The sequence below is a fragment of the Oncorhynchus kisutch genome, unplaced genomic scaffold (genome assembly GCF_002021735.2).
Source record: "Oncorhynchus kisutch isolate 150728-3 unplaced genomic scaffold, Okis_V2 Okis03b-Okis08b_hom, whole genome shotgun sequence".
NCBI classification, from domain to species: domain Eukaryota; kingdom Metazoa; phylum Chordata; class Actinopteri; order Salmoniformes; family Salmonidae; genus Oncorhynchus; species Oncorhynchus kisutch.
The window spans coordinates 17187536-17208351 of NW_022261980.1; the positions used below are offsets into that span (position 1 = coordinate 17187536).

The following is a 20816-nucleotide window of genomic DNA, read 5'->3' on the forward strand; positions in this document are numbered from 1 at the left end:
TTGGTCTGACCAGGGTGTCCTCTACCTTGGGAAATAACTTGGTCTGACCATGGTGTCCTTTACCTGGGGAAATAACTTGGTCTGACCATGGTTTCATCTACCTGGGGAAATAACTTGGTCTGACGATGGTTTCCTCTACCTGGGGAAATAACTTGGTCTGACCAGGGTGTCCTTTACCTGGGGAAATAACTTGGTCTGACCATAGTTTCATCTACCTGGGGAAATAACTTGGTCTGACCAGCGTGTCCTCTACCTTGGGAAATAACTTGGTCTGACCATGGTGTCCTTTACCTGGGGAAATAACTTGGTCTGACGATGGTTTCCTCTACCTGGGGAAATAACTTGGTCTGACCAGGGTGTCCTCTACCTGGAGGAAATAACTTGGTCTGACCATGGTGTCCTCTATCTGGGGAAATAACTTGGTCTGACCAGGGTTTCATCTACCCTGAGGAAATAACTTGGTCTGACCATGGTGTCCTCTACCTGGGGGAAAAAACTTGGTCTGACCAGGGTGTCCTCTACCCTGGGGAAATAACTTGGTCTGACCATGGCGTCCTCTACCTGGGGAAATAACTTGGTCTGACCATGGTGTCCTCTACCCTGGGGAAATAACTTGGTCTGACCAGGGTTTCCTCTACCTGGGGAAATAACTTGGTTTGACCAGGGTGTGCTCTACCATGGGGAAATAACTTGGTCTGACCATAGTGTCCTCTACCTGGGGGAAATAACTTGGTCTGACCATGGTGTCCTCTACTGGGGAAATAACTCAAATAAATGAAGATTAAAAATAATGACAGTCAACACCGTTGTGCATTGTTCTCCAGATTTAAGGAGATGAGCGACAACAACTCCAACCACTTCCTGTTGTTTAACTGTGGGACACGCTGGCTGTCCTTCTGGCTGGACTTTCTGTCTGCCTCAGTCACTCTGCTGGTGTCTCTGTTCGTGGTGCTCAGTTCTCCTGATACCATCAGCCCTACTATGAAGGGCCTGGCGCTGTCATACACCATACAGGTAGAGTCTAATACACTGTACAGGTAGAGTCTAATACACCATACTGGTAGAGTCTAATGTAGAGTCTAATACTCCATACAGGTAGAGTCTAATACACCATACAGGTAGAGTCTAATACACCATACAGGTAGAGTCTAATACTCCATACAGGTAGAGTCTAATACACCATACAGGTAGAGTCTAATATTCCGTACAGGTAGAGTCTAATACTCCGTACAGGTAGAGTCTAATACACCATGCAGGTAGAGTCTAATACTCCATACAGGTAGAGTCTAATACTCCGTACAGGTAGAGTCTAATACACCATACAGGTAGAATCTAATGTATAGTCTAATACACCATACAGGTAGAGTCTAATACTCCATACAGGTAGAGTCTAATACACCATACAGGTAGAGTCTAATACACCATACAGGTAGAGTCTAATACACCATACAGGTAGAGTCTAATACACCATACAGGTACAGTCTAATACACCATACAGGTAGAGTCTAATGTAGAGTCTAATACACCATACAGGTAGAGTCTAATACTCCATACAGGTAGAGTCTAATACACCATACAGGTAGAGTCTAATACACCATACAGGTAGAGTCTAATACACCATACAGGTACAGTCTAATACACCATACAGGTAGAGTCTAATGTAGAGTCTAATACACCATACAGGTAGAGTCTAATACACCATACAGGTAGAGTCTAATACACCATACAGGTAGAGTCTAATACACCATACAGGTAGAGTCTAATACACCATACAGGTAGAGTCTAATGTAGAGTCTAATACACCATACAGGTAGAGTCTAATGTAGAGTCTAATACACCATACAGGTAGAGTCTAATGTAGAGTCTAATACACCATACAGGTAGAGTCTAATACACCATACAGGTAGAGTCTAATACACCATACAGGTAGAGTCTAATTCACCATACAGGTAGAGTCTAATGTAGAGTCTAATACTCCATACAGGTAGAGTCTAATACACCATACAGGTAGAGTCTAATACTCCGTACAGGTAGAGTCTAATACTCCGTACAGGTAGAGTCTAATACTCCGTACAGGTAGAGTCTAATACACCATACAGGTAGAATCTAATGTATAGTCTAATACACCATACAGGTAGAGTCTAATACTCCATACAGGTAGAGTCTAATACACCATACAGGTAGAGTCTAATACACCATACAGGTAGAGTCTAATACACCATACAGGTAGAGTCTAATACACCATACAGGTAGAGTCTAATACACCATACAGGTAGAGTCTAATACACCATACAGGTAGAGTCTAATACACCATACAGGTGGAGTCTAATACACCATACAGGTAGAGTCTAATGTAGAGTCTAATACTCCATACAGGTAGAGTCTAATACACCATACAGGTAGAGTCTAATGTAGAGTCTAATACACCATACAGGTAGAGTCTAATGTAGAGTCTAATACTCCATACAGGTAGAGTCTAATGTAGAGTCTAATACACCATACAGGTAGAGTCTAATACACCATACAGGTAGAGTCTAATACACCATACAGGTAGAATCTAATACACCATACAGGTAGAGTCTAATACACCATACAGGTAGAGTCTAATACACCATACAGGTAGAGTCTAATACACCATACAGGTAGAGTCTAATACACCATACAGGTAGAGTCTAATACACCATACAGGTGGAGTCTAATACACCATACAGGTAGAGTCTAATGTAGAGTCTAATACTCCATACAGGTAGAGTCTAATACACCATACAGGTAGAGTCTAATGTAGAGTCTAATACACCATACAGGTAGAGTCTAATGTAGAGTCTAATACTCCATACAGGTAGAGTCTAATGTAGAGTCTAATACACCATACAGGTAGAGTCTAATACACCATACAGGTAGAGTCTAATACACCATACAGGTAGAATCTAATACACCATACAGGTAGAGTCTAATACACCATACAGGTAGAGTCTAATACACCATACAGGTAGAGTCTAATACACCATACAGGTAGAGTCTAATACACCATACAGGTAGAGTCTAATACTCCATACAGGTAGAGTCTAATACTCCATACAGGTAGAGTCTAATACACCATACAGGTAGAGTCTAATACTCCATACAGGTAGAGTCTAATACTCCATACAGGTAGAGTCTAATACTCCATACAGGTAGAGTCTAATACTCCATACAGGTAGAGTGTAATACTCCATACAGGTAGAGTGTAATACTCCATACAGGTAGAGTCTAATACTCCATACAGGTAGAGTGTAATACTCCATACAGGTAGAGTCTAATACTCCATACAGGTAGAGTCTAATACACCATACAGGTACAGTGTACGTGGTTATTGAACTGTAGTGTGTATCTCTGTTGTTTCATGTAGCTTCCTTTCCATGTTGTGTCCATTATTGCGATCCCAGTATTGACTATTTCACTGCCAGTGAAGTACAGGTGGAGCGACAGAGTTTGAGGCCTACCAATGATCAATATGACTCAATGCTGCCCCCTAGTGTTCTAACAGTAAACCTACAGGTAATAGTTGTCAAATTACCAGTTGTGATGAAGTTTGTTGCCTGTGTTTTGTGTTATCTGTTGTCCAGTTGACAGGTATGCTCCAGTACGTGGTAAGGTTGTCTACGGAGCTGGAGGCCAAGTTCCTGTCAGTGGAGAGACTACAGGAGTACATCGAGGTGAGAACGTCAACACTTTCTAACTCAAATACACAAATAATGTCTTACTGTCTTCATGACCTTTTAATACACTGTTATTCACCTGTCCAGGGTTGTGTCTCTGAGGCGTCCATGTTTCTGTCCAGGGTTGTGTCTCTGAGGCGTCCAGGGTTGTGTCTCTGAGGCGTCCAGGGTTGTGTCTCTGAGGCGTCTATGTTTCTGTCCAGGGTTGTGTCTCTGAGGCGTCCATGTTTCTGTCCAGGGTTGTGTCTCTGAGGCGTCTATGTTTCTGTCCAGGGTTGTGTCTCTGAGGCGTCCAGAATGTTGTCTGTTATAATCGTGTTTCTGTCCAGGGTTGTGTGTCTGAGGCGTCTATGTTTCTGTCCAGGGTTGTGTCTCTGAGGTGTCCATGTTTCAGTCCAGGGTTGTGTCTCTGAGGAGTCCATGTTTCTGTCCAGGGTTGTGTCTCTGAGGCGTCCAGAATGTTGTCTGTTATAATCGTGTTTCTGTCCAGGGTTGTGTGTCTGAGGCGTCTATGTTTCTGTCCAGGGTTGTGTCTCTGAGGAGTCCATGTTTCAGTCCAGGGTTGTGTCTCTGAGGAGTCCATGTTTCAGTCCAGGGTTGTGTCTCTGAGGAGTCCATGTTTCAGTCCAGGGTTGTGTCTCTGAGGAGTCCATGTTTCTGTCCAGGGTTGTGTCTCTGAGGCGTCCAGAATGTTGTCTGTTATAATCATGTTTCTGTCCAGGGTTGTGTCTCTGAGGCGCCCAGGAGAGTTAAAGACGCCCTCATCCCAGAGGGTTGGCCTCATAAAGGGGCCATCTCCTTTAAGGACTATACGATGAGGTACAGAGCGAACACCCCCATCGTGCTCGATGGACTACAGCTCAACATCCAGCCCAGGGAGAAGCTGGGCATCGTGGGGAGGACAGGCTCCGGTAAGACCTCAGTCCAACTCATTGTCAGAGTTGTTTGTGTCTATGCTGGTGGCTAAGTCTATTTCTCAGGTAAGGCCTCAGTTTAGACCACCTACTCACTGTCATAATGTTAACATGAAACACCACAGTGAACATTGTCATTGCGATATACAGTGGCATTTGGAAAGTATTCAGACCCCTTGACTTTTTCCACATTTTGTTACAATTCAACCTTATTCTAAAATGGATTAAATTGTTTTCTTCCCTTGACCAATCTACACACAATTCTCCATAATTACATTACAATACCCCTTAATGACATCACAACACCCCTTAATGACATCACAATACCCCTTAATGACATCACAATACCCCTTAATGACATCACAATACCCCTTAATGACATCACAACACTCCATAATGACATTACAATACCCCTTAATGACATCACAATACCCCTTAATGACATCACAACACCCCTTAATGACATCACAACACCCCTTAATGACATCACAACACCCCTTAATGACATCACAATACCACTTAATGACATCACCATACCCCTTAATGACATCACAATACCCCTTAATGACATCACAATACCCCTTAATGACATTACAATACCCCTTAATGACATCACAATACCCCTTAATGACATCACAATACCCCTTAATGACATCACAATACCCCTTAATGACATCACAATACTCCTTAATGACATCACAATACCCCTTAATGACATCACAATACCCCTTAATGACATCACAATACCCCTTAATGGCATCACAATACCCCTTAATGACATCACAATACCCCTTAATGACATCACAATACCCCTTAATGACATCACAACACCCCTTAATGACATCACAATACTCCATAATGACATCACAACACCCCTTAATGACATCACAATACTCCATAATGACATCACAACACCCCTTAATGACATCACAATACTCCATAATGACATCACAACACCCCTTAATGACATCACAATACTCCATAATGACATCACAACACCCCTTAATGACATCACAATACTCCATAATGACATCACAATACCCCTTAATGACATCACAATACCCCTTAATGACATCACAATACCCCTTAATGACATCACAATACCCCTTAATGACATCACAACACCCCTTAATGACATCACAATACTCCATAATGACATCACAACACCCCTTAATGACATCACAATACCCCGTAATGACATCACAATACTCCATAATGACATCACAACACCCCTTAATGACATCACAATACTCCATAATGACATCACAATACCCCTTAATGACATCACAATACTCCATAATGACATCACAATACTCCATAATGACATCACAATACCCCTTAATGACATCACAATACTCCATAATGACATCACAACACCCCTTAATGACATCACAATACTCCATAATGACATCACAACACCCCTTAATGACATCACAATACCCCTTAATGACATCACAATACCCCTTAATGACATCACAATACCCCTTAATGACATCACAATACCCCTTAATGACATCACAATACCCCTTAATGACATCACAATACTCCATAATGACATCACAATACCCCTTAATGACATCACAATACCCCTTAATGACATCACAATACCCCTTAATGACATCACAATACCCCTTAATGACATCACATTACCCCTTAATGACATCACAATACCCCTTAATGACATCACAATACCCCTTAATGACATCACAACACCCCTTAATGACATCACAATACCCCTTAATGACATCACAATACCCCTTAATGACATCACAACACCCCTTAATGACATCACAATACCCCTTAATGACATCACAACACTCCATAATGACATCACAACACCCCTTAATGACATCACAATACCCCTTAATGACATCACAACACTCCATAATGACATCACAACACCCCTTAATGACATCACAATACCCCTTAATGACATCACAATACCCCTTAATGACATCACAATACCCCTTAATGACATCACAATACCCCTTAATGACATCACAACACCCCTTAATGACATCACAATACCCCTTAATGACATCACAATACCCCTTAATGACATCACAACACTCCATAATGACATCACAATACCCCTTAATGACATCACAACACCCCTTAATGACATCACAATACCCCTTAATGACATCACAACACCCCTTAATGACATCACAATACCCCTTAATGACATCACAACACCCCTTAATGACATCACAATACCCCTTAATGACATCACAATACTCCATAATTACAAAGGAAAAACAGGTTTTTAGACATTTTTGCCGATGTATTAATAGTAAAACACTGAAGTATCACATTTCCATCAGTATTCAGACCCTTTACTCAGTACTTTGTTAAAGCACCTTGGCAGCGATTACAGCATTGAGTCTTCATGGGTATGATGCTACAAGCTTGGCACACCTGTATTTGGGGAGTTTCTCCCATTGTTCTCTGCAGATCCTCTCAAGCTCTGTCAGGTTGGATGGGGAGCGTCACTGCACAGCTATTTTTCAGGTCTCTCCAGAGATGTTAGATCAGGTCCGGGCTCTGGCTGGGCCACTCAAGGACATTCAGAGACATGTCCTGAAGCGACTCCTGCCTTGTCTTGGCGTTGTGCTTAGTGTCGTTGTAGGAACCTTTGCCCCAGTCTGAGGTCCTGAGCACTCTGGGGAGCAGGTTTTCATCAAGGATCTCTCTGTACTTTGCTCCATTCATCTTTCCCTCGATCCCAACTCATCTCCCAGTCCCTGCAGCTGAAAAACATCCCCACAGCATGATGCTGCCACCACCATGCTTCACCGTAGGGATGGTATTGGCCAGGTGATGAGCGATGCCTGGTTTCCTCCAGACGTGACACTTGGTATTCAGGCCAAAGAGTTCAATCTTAGTTTCATCAGACCAAAGAATCTTGTTTCTCATGGTCCGAGTCCTTTAGGTGCCTTTTGGCAACTCCAACTTCATGGGCATATTACTGAGGAGTGGCTTCGTCTGGCCACTCTACCATAAAGGCCTGATTGGTTGAGTGCTTGGTTGTCCTTCTGGAAGGTTCTCCACAGTGGAACTCTGGAGCTCTGTCAGAGTGACCATTGGGTTCTTGGTCACCCCTCTGACCAAGGCTCTTCTCCCCCGATTGGTCAGTTTGGCCGGGTGGCCAGCTCTAGGAAGAGTCTTGGTGGTTCCAAACTTCTTCCATTTTAGAATGATGGAGGCCACTGTGTTCTTGAGGACCTTCAATGCTGCAGACATTTTGTTGGTACCCTTCCCCAGATCTGTGCCTCGACAAAATCTCGGAGCTCTACGAACAATTCCTTCGACCTCATGGATTGGTTTTTGCTCTGACATGCACTGTCAACTGTGTGACCTTACATAGACAGGTTTGTGTATTTCCAAATCATGTCCAATCAATTGAATTTACCACAGGTGGATTCCAATCAAGTTGTAGAAACATCTCAAGGATGATCAATAGAAACAGGATGCACCTGAGATCAATTTTGAGTCTCATAGCAAAGGGTCTGAATACTGATGTATTTCTAAAAACCTGTTTTCACTTTTTCGTTATGGGGTAATGTAGATTGAAAAAGAATATACAAGAAGTGTGTGTCAATCGTGAGGCAACAGTTAGTTGTCGTTGTTTTATCTTCTGGTGTGACCTGGATGTGTTGTATATAACCTGGATGTGACCTGGATGTGTTGTATATAACCTGGATGTGACCTGGATGTGTTGTATATAACCTGTATGTACTGTATATAACCTGGATGTGTTGTATATAACCTGGATGTGTTGTATATAACCTGGATGTGTTGTATATAACCTGGATGTGACCTGAATGTGTTGTATATAACCTGGATGTGACCTGAATGTGTTGTATATAACCTGGATGTGCTGTATATAACCTGTATATAACCTGGATGTGTTGTATATAACCTGGATGTGTTGTATATAACCTGGATGTGTTGTATATAACCTGTATATAACCTGGATGTGTTGTATATAACCTGGATGTGCTGTATATAACCTGGATGTGTTGTATATAACCTGTATATAACCTGGATGTGCTGTATATAACCTGAATGTGTTGTATATAACCTGGATGTGACCTGAATGTGTTGTATATAACCTGGATGTGACCTGGATGTGTTGTATATAACCTGGATGTGTTGTATATAACCTGGATGTGACCTGGATGTGTTGTATATAACCTGGATGTGTTGTATATAACCTGGATGTGACCTGGATGTGCTGTATATAACCTGGATTTGACCTGAATGGGTTGTATATAACCTGGATGTGTTGTATATAACCTGGATGTGACCTGGATGTGTTGTATATAACCTGGATGTGACCTGGATGTGTTGTATATAACCTGGATGTGACCTGGATGTGTTGTATATAACCTGGATGTGTTGTATATGACCTGGATGTGACCTGGATGTGTTGTATATAACCTGGATGTGTTGTATATAACCTGGATGTGTTGTATATAACCTGGATGTGTTGTATATAACCTGTATATAACCTGGATGTGTTGTATATAACCTGTATATAACCTGGATGTGTTGTATATAACTTGGATGTGTTGTATATAACCTGGATGTGTTGTATCTAACCTGGATGTACTGTATATAACCTGGATGTGTTGTATATAACCTGGATGTATTGTATATAACCTGGATGTACTGTATATAACCTGGATGTGTTGTATATAACCTGGATGTGTTGTATATAACCTGTATATAACCTGTATGTGTTGTATATAACCTGGATGTGTTGTATATAACCTGGATGTACTGTATATAACCTGGATGTACTGTACATAACCTGTATGTGTTGTATATAACCTGTATATAACCTGGATGTACTGTATATAACCTGGATGTGTTGTATATAACCTGTATATAACCTGGATGTGTTGTATATAACCTGGATGTGTTGTATATAACCTGGATGTGTTGTATATAACCTGTATATAACCTGGATGTGTTGTATATAACCTGGATGTGACCTGGATGTGTTGTATATAACCTGGATGTGTTGTATATAACCTGGATGTGTTGTATATAACCTGGATGTATTGTATATAAACTGGATGTGTTGTATATAACCTGGATGTGTTGTATATAACCTGGATGTGTTGTATATAACCTGGATGTGTTGTATATAACCTGGATGTGTTGTATATAACCTGGGATGTAACCTGGATGTGTTGTATATAACCTGGATATAACCTGGATGTGACCTGGATGTGTTGTATATAACCTGGATGTGTTGTATATAACCTGGATGTGACCTGGATGTGTTGTATATAACCTGGATGTGACCTGGATGTGTTGTATATAACCTGGATGTGACCTGGATGTGTTGTATATAACCTGGATGTACTGTATATAACCTGGATGTGTTGTATATAAACTGGATATTATGTCACCCAACAGGGAAGTCTTCTTTAGGAGTGGCCCTGTTCCGCCTGGTGGAACCAGCCGCAGGGACTATCTTCATAGATGGGGTGGACACCAGCGCTATCGGCCTGGAGGACCTCCGTAGTAAACTATCAGTCATCCCCCAGGACCCTGTCCTATTCATTGGCACTGTCAGGTAATACGACTGTCTGTTACGGTTTCTCCAGGTATGCCCACTCTGTCAACCTGTATGTGTTTCTATCTGACTGGGTTCAGGACTAGTTTCTCCAGGTATGACCACTCTGTCAGCCTGTATTACTGTGTCTCTATCTGACTGGGTTCAGGACTAGTTTCTCCAGGTATGACCTCTCTGTCAACCTGTATTACTGTGTCTCTATCTGACTGGGTTCAGGACTAGTTTCTACAGGTATGACCACTCTGTCAGCCTGTATTACTGTGTCTCTATCTGACTGGGTTCAGGACTAGTTTCTCCAGGTATGACCTCTCTGTCAGCCTGTATTACTGTGTCTCTATCTGACTGGGTTCAGGACTAGTTTCTCCAGGTATGACCTCTCTGTCAGCCTGTATTACTGTGTCTCTATCTGACTGGGTTCAGGACTAGTTTCTCCAGGTATGACCTCTCTGTCAGCCTGTATTACTGTGTCTCTACCTGACTGGGTTCAGGACTAGTTTCTCCAGGTATGACCTCTCTGTCAGCCTGTATTACTGTGTCTCTATCTGACTGGGTTCAGGACTAGTTTCTCCAGGTATGACCTCTCTGTCAGCCTGTATTACTGTGTCTCTATCTGACTGGGTTCAGGACTAGTTTCTCCAGGTATGACCTCTCTGTCAGCCTGTATTACTGTGTCTCTATCTGACTGGGTTCAGGACTAGTTTCTCCAGGTAGGACCTCTCTGTCAGCCTGTATTACTGTGTCTCTATCTGACTGGGTTCAGGACTAGTTTCTCCAGGTATGACCTCTCTGTCAGCCTGTATTACTGTGTCTCTATCTGACTGGGTTCAGGACTAGTTTCTCCAGGTATGACCTCTCTGTCAGCCTGTGTTACTGTGTCTCTATCTGACTGGGTTCAGGACTAGTTTCTCCAGGTATGACCTCTCTGTCAGCCTGTATTACTGTGTCTCTATCTGACTGGGTTCAGGACTAGTTTCTCCAGGTATGACCTCTCTGTCAGCCTGTATTACTGTGTCTCTATCTGACTGGGTTCAGGACTAGTTTCTCCAGGTATGACCTCTCTGTCAGCCTGTGTTACTGTGTCTCTATCTGACTGGGTTCAGGACTAGTTTCTCCAGGTATGACCTCTCTGTCAGCCTGTATTACTGTGTCTCTATCTGACCGGGTTCAGGACTATGTTTCTCCAGGTATGACCTCTCTGTCAGCCTGTATTACTGTGTCTCTATCTGACTGGGTTCAGGACTAGTTTCTCCAGGTATGACCTCTCTGTCAGCCTGTATTACTGTGTCTCTATCTGACTGCGTTCAGGACTAGTTTCTCCAGGTATGACCTCTCTGTCAGCCTGTATTACTGTGTCTCTATCTGACTGGGTTCAGGACTAGTTTCTCCAGGTATGACCTCTCTGTCAGCCTGTATTACTGTGTCTCTATCTGACTGGGTTCAGGACTAGTTTCTCCAGGTACGACCTCTCTGTCAGCCTGTATTACTGTGTCTCTATCTGACTGGGTTCAGGACTAGTTTCTCCAGGTATGACCTCTCTGTCAACCTGTATTACTGTGTCTCTACAATGTGACTTGTTCCTCTGTTGCAGGTATAATCTGGATCCTTTCAACAACTATAGTGACGAGGACATCTGGTCTGCTCTGGATAAGACCTTCATGAAACACACAGTACGTACAGCCTCTATGTGGACCATTACATGAGGCCTGGTTTACTGTAGGTTGTCTGACAGAGATCAAGTGTTGACCCCAGTTGAAAGTCACTGGAGTATAGATGGTGATGATGATAATGGTGATGATGGTGATGGCAATAATGATATATTGGCGATTATGATAATGGAGTTTATGATAATGGTGAGTGCGATAATGGCGATTATGATAATGACGGGTGTGATAATGGCGATTATGATAATGGTGCGTGTGATAATTTTGATGATCATGGAGATTATGATAATGGTGATGATGACGGTGATAACTTTGATGATAATGCTGCTGTTGGTTATGATGGAGATGATGATAATGGTGATGCTGATGTTGGGGATGATGTTGGTGATGATGATGATGATGATGATGACGATGATGACGATGTTGACCATCACGTTCATGATGATACCAACAACGCCACGTCCCTCTGTGTGTCTCAGATCTCCAGTCTCCCTGAGAAGCTGCAGTCGGAGGTAGTGGAAAACGGGGAGAACTTCTCTGTAGGAGAGAGACAGCTGATGTGTATGGCCAGAGCACTGCTACGAAACTCCAAGGTCAGCTCACAGAAAGATCTCCTTTTACAGCAACATAGAATGTACATACAGCTAGCCGTATTGTATCCCAGGAAAATGGATTTTACGGTACAGAAATGACCAGGTATTTACTACCAATGTTACATAGTTACCTAGCCTCGATTTCCAAGCTTCTTCCAGACCTGGAAGGATGGCGTTGTGAGACTACATAGCTGGTATCCTAGTAACCTGAATGACACGTTAGCCTGGTACACAGCTGGTATCCTAGTAACCTGAATGACACGTTAGCCTGGTACACAGCTGGTATCCTAGTAACCTGAATGACACGTTAGCCTGGTACACAGCTGGTATACTAGTAACCTGAATGACACGTTAGCCTGGTCTCTCCTCCTCTTTCAAAACTACACAGCTGGTATCCTAGTAACCTGAATGACACGTTAGCCTGGTACACAGCTGGTATCCTAGTAACCTGAATGACACGTTAGCCTGGTACACAGCTGGTATCCTAGTAACCTGAATGACACGTTAGCCTGGTACACAGCTGGTATCCTAGTAACCTGAATGACACGTTAGCCTGGTACACAGCTGGTATCCTAGTAACCTGAATGACACGTTAGCCTGGTACACAGCTGGTATCCTAGTAACCTGAATGACACGTTAGCCTGGTCTCTCCTCCTCTTTCAAGACTACACAGCTGGTATCCTAGTAACCTGAATGACACGTTAGCCTGGTACACAGCTGGTATCCTGGTAACCTGAATGACACGTTAGCCTGGTCTCTCCTCCTCTTTCAAGACTACACAGCTGGTATCCTAGTAACCTGAATGACACGTTAGCCTGGTACACAGCTGGTATCCTAGTAACCTGAATGACACGTTAGCCTGGTACATAGCTGGTATCCTAGTAACCTGAATGACACGTTAGCCTGGTCTCTCCTCCTCTTTCAAGACTACACAGCTGGAATCCTAGTAACCTGAATGACACGTTAGCCTGGTACACAGCTGGTATTCTAGTAACCTGAATGACACGTTAGCCTGGTACACAGCTGGTATCCTAGTAACCTGAATGACACGTTAGCCTGGTACACAGCTGGTATCCTAGTAACCTGAATGACACGTTAGCCTGGTCTCTCCTCCTCAGATCATCTTGTTGGACGAGGCGACGGCGTCGATCGACTCCGAGACGGACTCTCTGATCCAGCACACCATCAGAGACGCGTTCCAGGACTGTACCATGCTTACTATCGCTCACCGCATTAACACTGTCCTGGAGTCAGATCGTATACTGGTCATGGACGCCGGAAGGGTAGGCTATACACACACACAGTCGCACAGTCGCACAGTCGCACAGACAGACAGACAGACAGACAGACAGACAGACAGACAGACAGACAGACAGACAGACAGACAGACAGACAGACAGACAGACAGACAGACAGACAGACAGACAGACAGACAGACAGACAGACAGACAGACAGACAGACAGACAGACAGACAGAATAAAACCTTAAGGCTCTCTCCTATCTCTCCTGTTTTACGCTTTTCAGAGAAACTTTCATGTATTGGCTTCATATTGGTTTTTTAAAGGTTTCAAAACAAACTAAACATTGGTGAATATTGAAAGACTGAGAGGAGATAGACTGATGTATAAATGAACTGAGATATATGTGTGTGTGTTCTGTGTGTGTGTGTTCTGTGTGTGTGTTCTGTGTGTTGTGTTCTGTGTGCGTGTGTGTGTGTTCTGTGTGTGTGTGTGTGTTCTGTGTGTGTGTGTTCTGTGTGTTGTGTTCTGTGTGCGTGTGTGTGTGTTCTGTGTGTGTGTGTGTGTTCTGTGTGTGTGTGTTCTGTGTGCGTGTGTGTGTTCTGTGTGTGTTCTGTGTGTTCTGTTTGTGTGTGTTCTGTGTGTTCTGTTTGTGTGTTCTGTTTGTGTGTTCTGTGTGTGTATGTGTGTGTGTGTGTTCTGTGTGTTCTGTGTGTTCTGTGTCCACCTGGCAGGTGGTTGAGTGTGACAGTCCAGAGGTCCTGATGCAGAGACCAGATTCTCAGTTTGCAGCTCTCCTGACTGCAGCCAACACCGTCAACACATGAGCCTGGACACACCCATCTGTAGTCTGGACACACCTTCATCTACAGTCTGGACACATCTCCATCTGCAGTCTGGACACACCTCCATCTGCAGTCTGGTCTGCCCTTCATCTGCAGTCTGGACACACCTCCATCTGAAGTCTGGACAAACCTCCATCTGCAGTCTGGTCACACCTCCATGAGTCTGGACACACCTCCATCTGTAGTCTGGTCACACCTCCATCTGCAGTCTGGTCACACCTCCATCTGTAGTCTGGTCACACCTCCATCTGTAGTCTGGACACACCTCCATCTGAAGTCTGGTCACACCTCCATCTGCAGTCTGGTCACACCTCCATCTGCAGTCTGGACACACGTCCATCTGTAGTCTGGACACACCTCCATCTGTATTCTGGACACACATCCATCTGCAGTCTGGACACACCTCCATGAGTCTGGTCACACGTAAAACTGAAGTCTGGACACACCCCCATCTGAAGTCTGGACACACCTCCATCTGTAGTCTGGACACACATCCATCTGCAGTCTGGACACACCTCCATGAGTCTGGTCACACGTAAAACTGAAGTCTGGACACACCTCCATCTGAAGTCTGGACACACCTCCATCTGAAGTCTGGACACACCTCCATCTGTAATCTGGACACACATCCATCTGTATCCTTGTCCCACCTCCATCTGCAGTCTGGACACACCCCCATGAGTCTGGTCACACCTCCATCTGTAGTCTCGACACACCTCCATGAGTCTGGTCACACGTCCATCTTCAGTCTGGACACACCCCCATGGGTCTGGTCACACCTCCATCTGAAGTCTGGACACACCTCTATCTGTAGTCTGGACACACCTCCATCTGAAGTCTGGTCACAACTCCATCTGCAGTCTGGACACACCCCCATATGCGGTCTGGACACACCCCCATATGAAGTCTGGACACACCCCCATATGACATTTGGACACGACCCCATCTGAAGTCTCCGCCCACCACATGTGATTAATTGTCGGACCACCCCACCCCTCAACGCTTTCCCTGTTTTCCATGGACACACATGAATGTGCATGTGCCTGCGCGCACGCTTATCCACATAAACATATGCAAACACACACACACACGTGCGCGTGCATACCTAAAGCCTAGGGCATTAGCGTCATGCTAGCATTGACTAAGGAAGCAGTATCAGGCAGTAACACCATTATGAAGTAACTAAACAGCAGTAACACCATTATGAAGTAACTAAACAGCAGTAACACCATTATGAAGTAACAAACCAGCAGTAATCACATTATGAAGTAACAAAACATCAGTAACACCATTATGAAGTAACAAAACATTAGTAACACCATTATGAAGTGACAAAACAGGAGTAACACCATTATGAAGTAACAAAACAGCAGTAACACCATTATGAAACTACAAAACAGCAGTAACACCATTATGAAGTAACAAACCAGCAGTAACACCATTATGACGTAACAAACCAGCAGTAACACCATTATGAAACAACAAAACAGCAGTAACACCATTATGGAGTAAAAAAACAGCAGTAACACCATTATGAAACAACAAAACAGCAGTAACACCATTATGAAACTACAAAACAGCAGTAACACCATTATGACGTGACAAAACAGCAGTAACACCATTATGAAGTGACAAAACAGCAGTAACACCATTATGAAGTGACAAAACAGCAGTAACACCATTATGAAACAACAACAGCAGTAACACCATTATGAAGTGACAAAACATCAGTAACACCATTATGAAGTGACAAACAGCAGTAACACCATTATGACGTGGCAAAACAGCAGTAACACCATTATGAAGTGACTAAACAGCAGTAACACCATTATGAAACAACAAAACAGCAGTAACACCATTATGAAGTGACAAAACAGCAGTAACACCATTATGACGTGACAAAACGGCAATAACACCATTATGAAGTGACAAAACAGCAGTAACACCATTATGAAACAACAAAACAGCAGTAACACCATTATGAAACAACAAAACAGCAGTAACACCATTATGAAGTGACAAAACTGCAGTAACACCATTATGAAACAACAAAACAGCAGTAACACCATTATGAAGTAACAAAACATCAGTAACACCATTATGAAGTAACAAAACAGCAGTAACACCATTATGAAGTGACAAAACATCAGTAACACCATTATGAAGTGACAAAACAGCAGTAACAACATTATGAAACAACAAAACAGCAGTTATACCATTATGAAGTGACAAAACAGCAGTAACACCATTATGAAACTACAAAACAGCAGTAACACCATTATGAAGTGACAAAACAGCAGTAACACCATTATGACGTGACAAAACAGCAGTAACACCATTATGACGTGACAAAACAGCAGTAACACCATTATGAAGTGACAAAACAGCAGTACCACCATTATGAAGTACAAAAACAGCAGTAACACCATTATGATGTGACAAAACAACAGTAACACCATTATGAAGTGACAAAACAGCAGTAACACCATTATGAAGTGACACAACAGCAGTAACACCATTATGAAGTAACAAAACAGCAGTAACACCCTTATGAAGTAACAAAACAGCAGTAACACCATTATGAAGTGACAAAACAGCAGTAACACCATTATGAAGTAACAAAACAGCAGTAACACCATTATGAAACTACAAAACAGCAGTAACACCATTATGAAACTACAAAACAGCAGTAACACCATTATGAAACAACAAAACAGCTGTAACACCATTATGAAACAACAAAACAGCAGTAACACCATTATGAAGTGACAAAACAGCAGTAACACCATTATGAAACTACAAAACAGCAGTAACACCATTATGAAGTGACAAAACAGCAGTAACACCATTATGAAGTGACAAAACAGCAGTAACACCATTATGATGTGACAAAACAACAGTAACACCATTATGAAGTGACAAAACAGCAGTAACACCATTATGAAGTGACAAAACAGCAGTAACACCATTATGAAGTGACACAACAGCAGTAACACCATTATGAAGTAACAAAACAGCAGTAACACCATTATGAAGTGACAAAACAGCAGTAACACCATTATGAAGTAACAAAACAGCAGTAACACCATTATGAAACTACAAAACAGCAGTAACACCATTATGAAACTACAAAACAGCAGTAACACCATTATGACGTGACAAAACAGCAGTAACACCATTATGAAGTGACAAAACAGCAGTAACACCATTATGAAGTGACAAAACAGCAGTAACACCATTATGAAACAACAAAACAGCAGTAACACCATTATGAAACAACAAAACAGCAGTAACACCATTATGAAGTGACAAAACAGCAGTAACACCATTATGAAACAACAAAACAGCTGTAACACCATTATGACGTGACAAAACAGCTGTAACACCATTATGAAACAACAAAACAGCAGTAACACCATTATGACGTGTCAAAACAGCTGTAACACCATTATGAAGTAACAAAACAGCAGTAACACCATTATGACGTGTCAAAACAGCAGTAACACCATTATGAAGTAACAAAACAGCAGTAACACCAATGACGTGTCAAAACAGCAGTAACACCATTATGAAGTAACAAAACAGCAGTAACACCAATGACGTGTCAAAACAGCAGTAACACCATTATGAAACAACAAAACAGCAGTAACACCATTATGAAGTGACAAAACAGCAGTAACACCATTATGAAACTACAAAACAGCAGTAACACCATTATGGAACTACAAAACAGCAGTAACACCATTATGACGTGACAAAACAGCAGTAACACCATTATGAAACTACAAAACAGCAGTAACACCATTATGACGTGACAAAACAGCAGTAACACCATTATGAAGTGACAAAACAGCAGTAACACCATTATGAAGTGACAAAACAGCAGTAACACCATTATGAAGTAACAAAACAGCAGTAACACCATTATGAAGCAACAAAACAGCAGCTTTGTCTTGTATTTGATTCACAGCACTTTGTCTTGTATTTGATTCCCAGAATGTTGTCTTTTATATGATTCACAGCACTTTGTCTTGTATTTGATTCACAGCACGTTGTCTTGTATTTGATTCACAGCACTTTGTCTTGTATTTGATTCACAGGACTTTGTCTTGTATTTGATTCACAGCACTTTGTCTTGTATTTGATTCACAGCACTTTGTCTTGTATTTGATTCACAGCACTTTGTCTTGTATTTGATTCACAGGCACTTTGTCTTGTATTTGATTCACAGCACTTTGTCTTGTATTTGATTCACAGCACTTTGTCTTGTATTTGATTCACAGCACTTTGTCTTGTATTTGATTCACAGCACTTTGTCTTGTATTTGATTCACAGCACTTTGTCTTGTATTTGATTCACAGCACTTTGTCTTGTATTTGATTCACAGCACGTTGTCTTGTATTTGATTCACAGCACTTTGTCTTGTATTTGATTCACAGCACTTTGTCTTGTATTTGATTCACAGCACTTTGTCTTGTATTTGATTCACAGCACTTTGTCTTGTATTTGATTCACAGCACTTTGTCTTGTATTTGATTCACAGCACTTTGTCTTGTATTTGATTCACAGCACGTTGTCTTGTATTTGATTCACAGCACTTTGTCTTGTATTTGATTCACAGCACTTTGTCTTGTATTTGATTCACAGCACGTTGTCTTGTATTTGATTCACAGCACTTTGTACTTTATATGATTCCCAGCAGGTTAACACGTTGTCTTTTATATGATTCCCAGAACGTTGTACCTTATATGATTCCCAGAACGTTGTACTTTATATGATTCCCAGAACATTGTACTTTATATGATTCCCAGAACGTTGTACTTTATATGATTCCCAGCAGGTTAACACGTTGTCTTTTATATGATTCCCAGCACTTTGTCTTTTATATGATTCCCAGAATGTTGTCTTTTATATGATTCCCAGCAGGTTAACACGTTGTCTTTTATATGATTCACAGCACTTTGTAATTTATATGATTCCCAGCAGGTTAACACATTGTCTTTTATATGATTCACAGCAGTGAAAACAGGCAGTAAAGAGGATTTATTTTTTGATAATCCGAGGTGAATGTTAGCCTGTGTACCAGGCCTGTTTGTGCTGTCATTCCACTCCTTGCCTCTGCTTGTCAAATGCCAATGAGTGGAATAACAGCTAACAGCATGTCTGGTAGCCAGGCTAGGTAAAGCGAATGTCCCAGTGACATCTCATTCCCCTGGATAGAGGCACAGATTCCTGCAGAACTAATGATGATGATGACGTTACTATTATACAAGGTGAAATGACATGTTACGTGTCTTCATCTCCGATACTTATTTAAAGTGTATTTATTTATTTTTTTTGTCTCTGATTTTAGCGTTTTATGTTGAAAGTGTGAAAGATAAAGTAGGGAACGCGGTATTACATGCAACAAAACATAAACCGTCTGTACATATCTATATATCTATATCTATATATCTATATCTATATATATATATCTATACTGGATGGATGGTTTAAAATACATGTATTAAATTACATGTATTAAATCTCATGGGATGTTTTGTGAGTCTGAGAATATGTAACTCTTCCATCTAATACACACTATTGTGTTATTTGATTACAATATCCAAAATACCTGTTATAATCATGCTGCATTACCTCAATAAAGCACAACTCAAACTTGGAAAGACTTATATTTTAATTTGGAGCAACGAACGAACTACAGTCAAAAGAACACTAGAGGGTGATCTGATTCTACAGAGCTGGTGTCATTAGAACACTAGAGGTGACCTGATTCTACAGAGCTGGTGTCATTAGAACACTAGAGGGTGATCTGATTCTACAGAGCTGGTGTCATTAGAACGCTAGAGGGTGACCTGATTCTACAGAGCTGGTGTCAGACCACTAGAGGTGATCTGATTCTACAGAGCTGGTGTCAGACCACTAGAGGTGACCTGATTCTACAGAGCTGGTGTCAGACCACTAGAGGTGACCTGATTCTACAGAGCTGGTGTCAGAACACTAGAGGTGATCTGATTCTACAGAGCTGGTGTCAGAACACTAGAGGTGACCTGATTCTACAGAGCTGGTGTCAGACCACTAGAGGTGACCTGATTCTACAGAGCTGGTGTCAGAACACTAGAGGTGACCTGATTCTACAGAGCTGGTGTCAGAACACTAGAGGTGACCTGATTCTACAGAGCTGGTGTCAGACCACTAGAGGTGATCTGATTCTACAGAGCTGGTGTCAGACCACTAGAGGTGACCTGATTCTACAGAGCTGGTGTCAGACCACTA

At 42.1% G+C, this 20816-nt stretch overlaps 1 protein-coding gene across 1 annotated transcript in view; it reads left to right on the forward strand.

Annotated features, from left to right (window-relative positions):
• Nucleotides 1-20202, forward strand: part of abcc12 (ATP-binding cassette, sub-family C (CFTR/MRP), member 12) — a 114198-nt gene extending 93996 nt beyond the window's left edge. The window contains 8 exon segments of the mRNA XM_031812524.1: nucleotides 825-1014; nucleotides 3606-3695; nucleotides 4420-4609; nucleotides 10043-10202; nucleotides 11791-11869; nucleotides 12343-12456; nucleotides 13575-13739; nucleotides 14430-20202. Coding sequence (XP_031668384.1) covers nucleotides 825-1014; nucleotides 3606-3695; nucleotides 4420-4609; nucleotides 10043-10202; nucleotides 11791-11869; nucleotides 12343-12456; nucleotides 13575-13739; nucleotides 14430-14522 — 1081 coding nt within the window. The 3' untranslated portion in view covers nucleotides 14523-20202.
• Nucleotides 20203-20816: the final 614 nt, after the last annotated feature.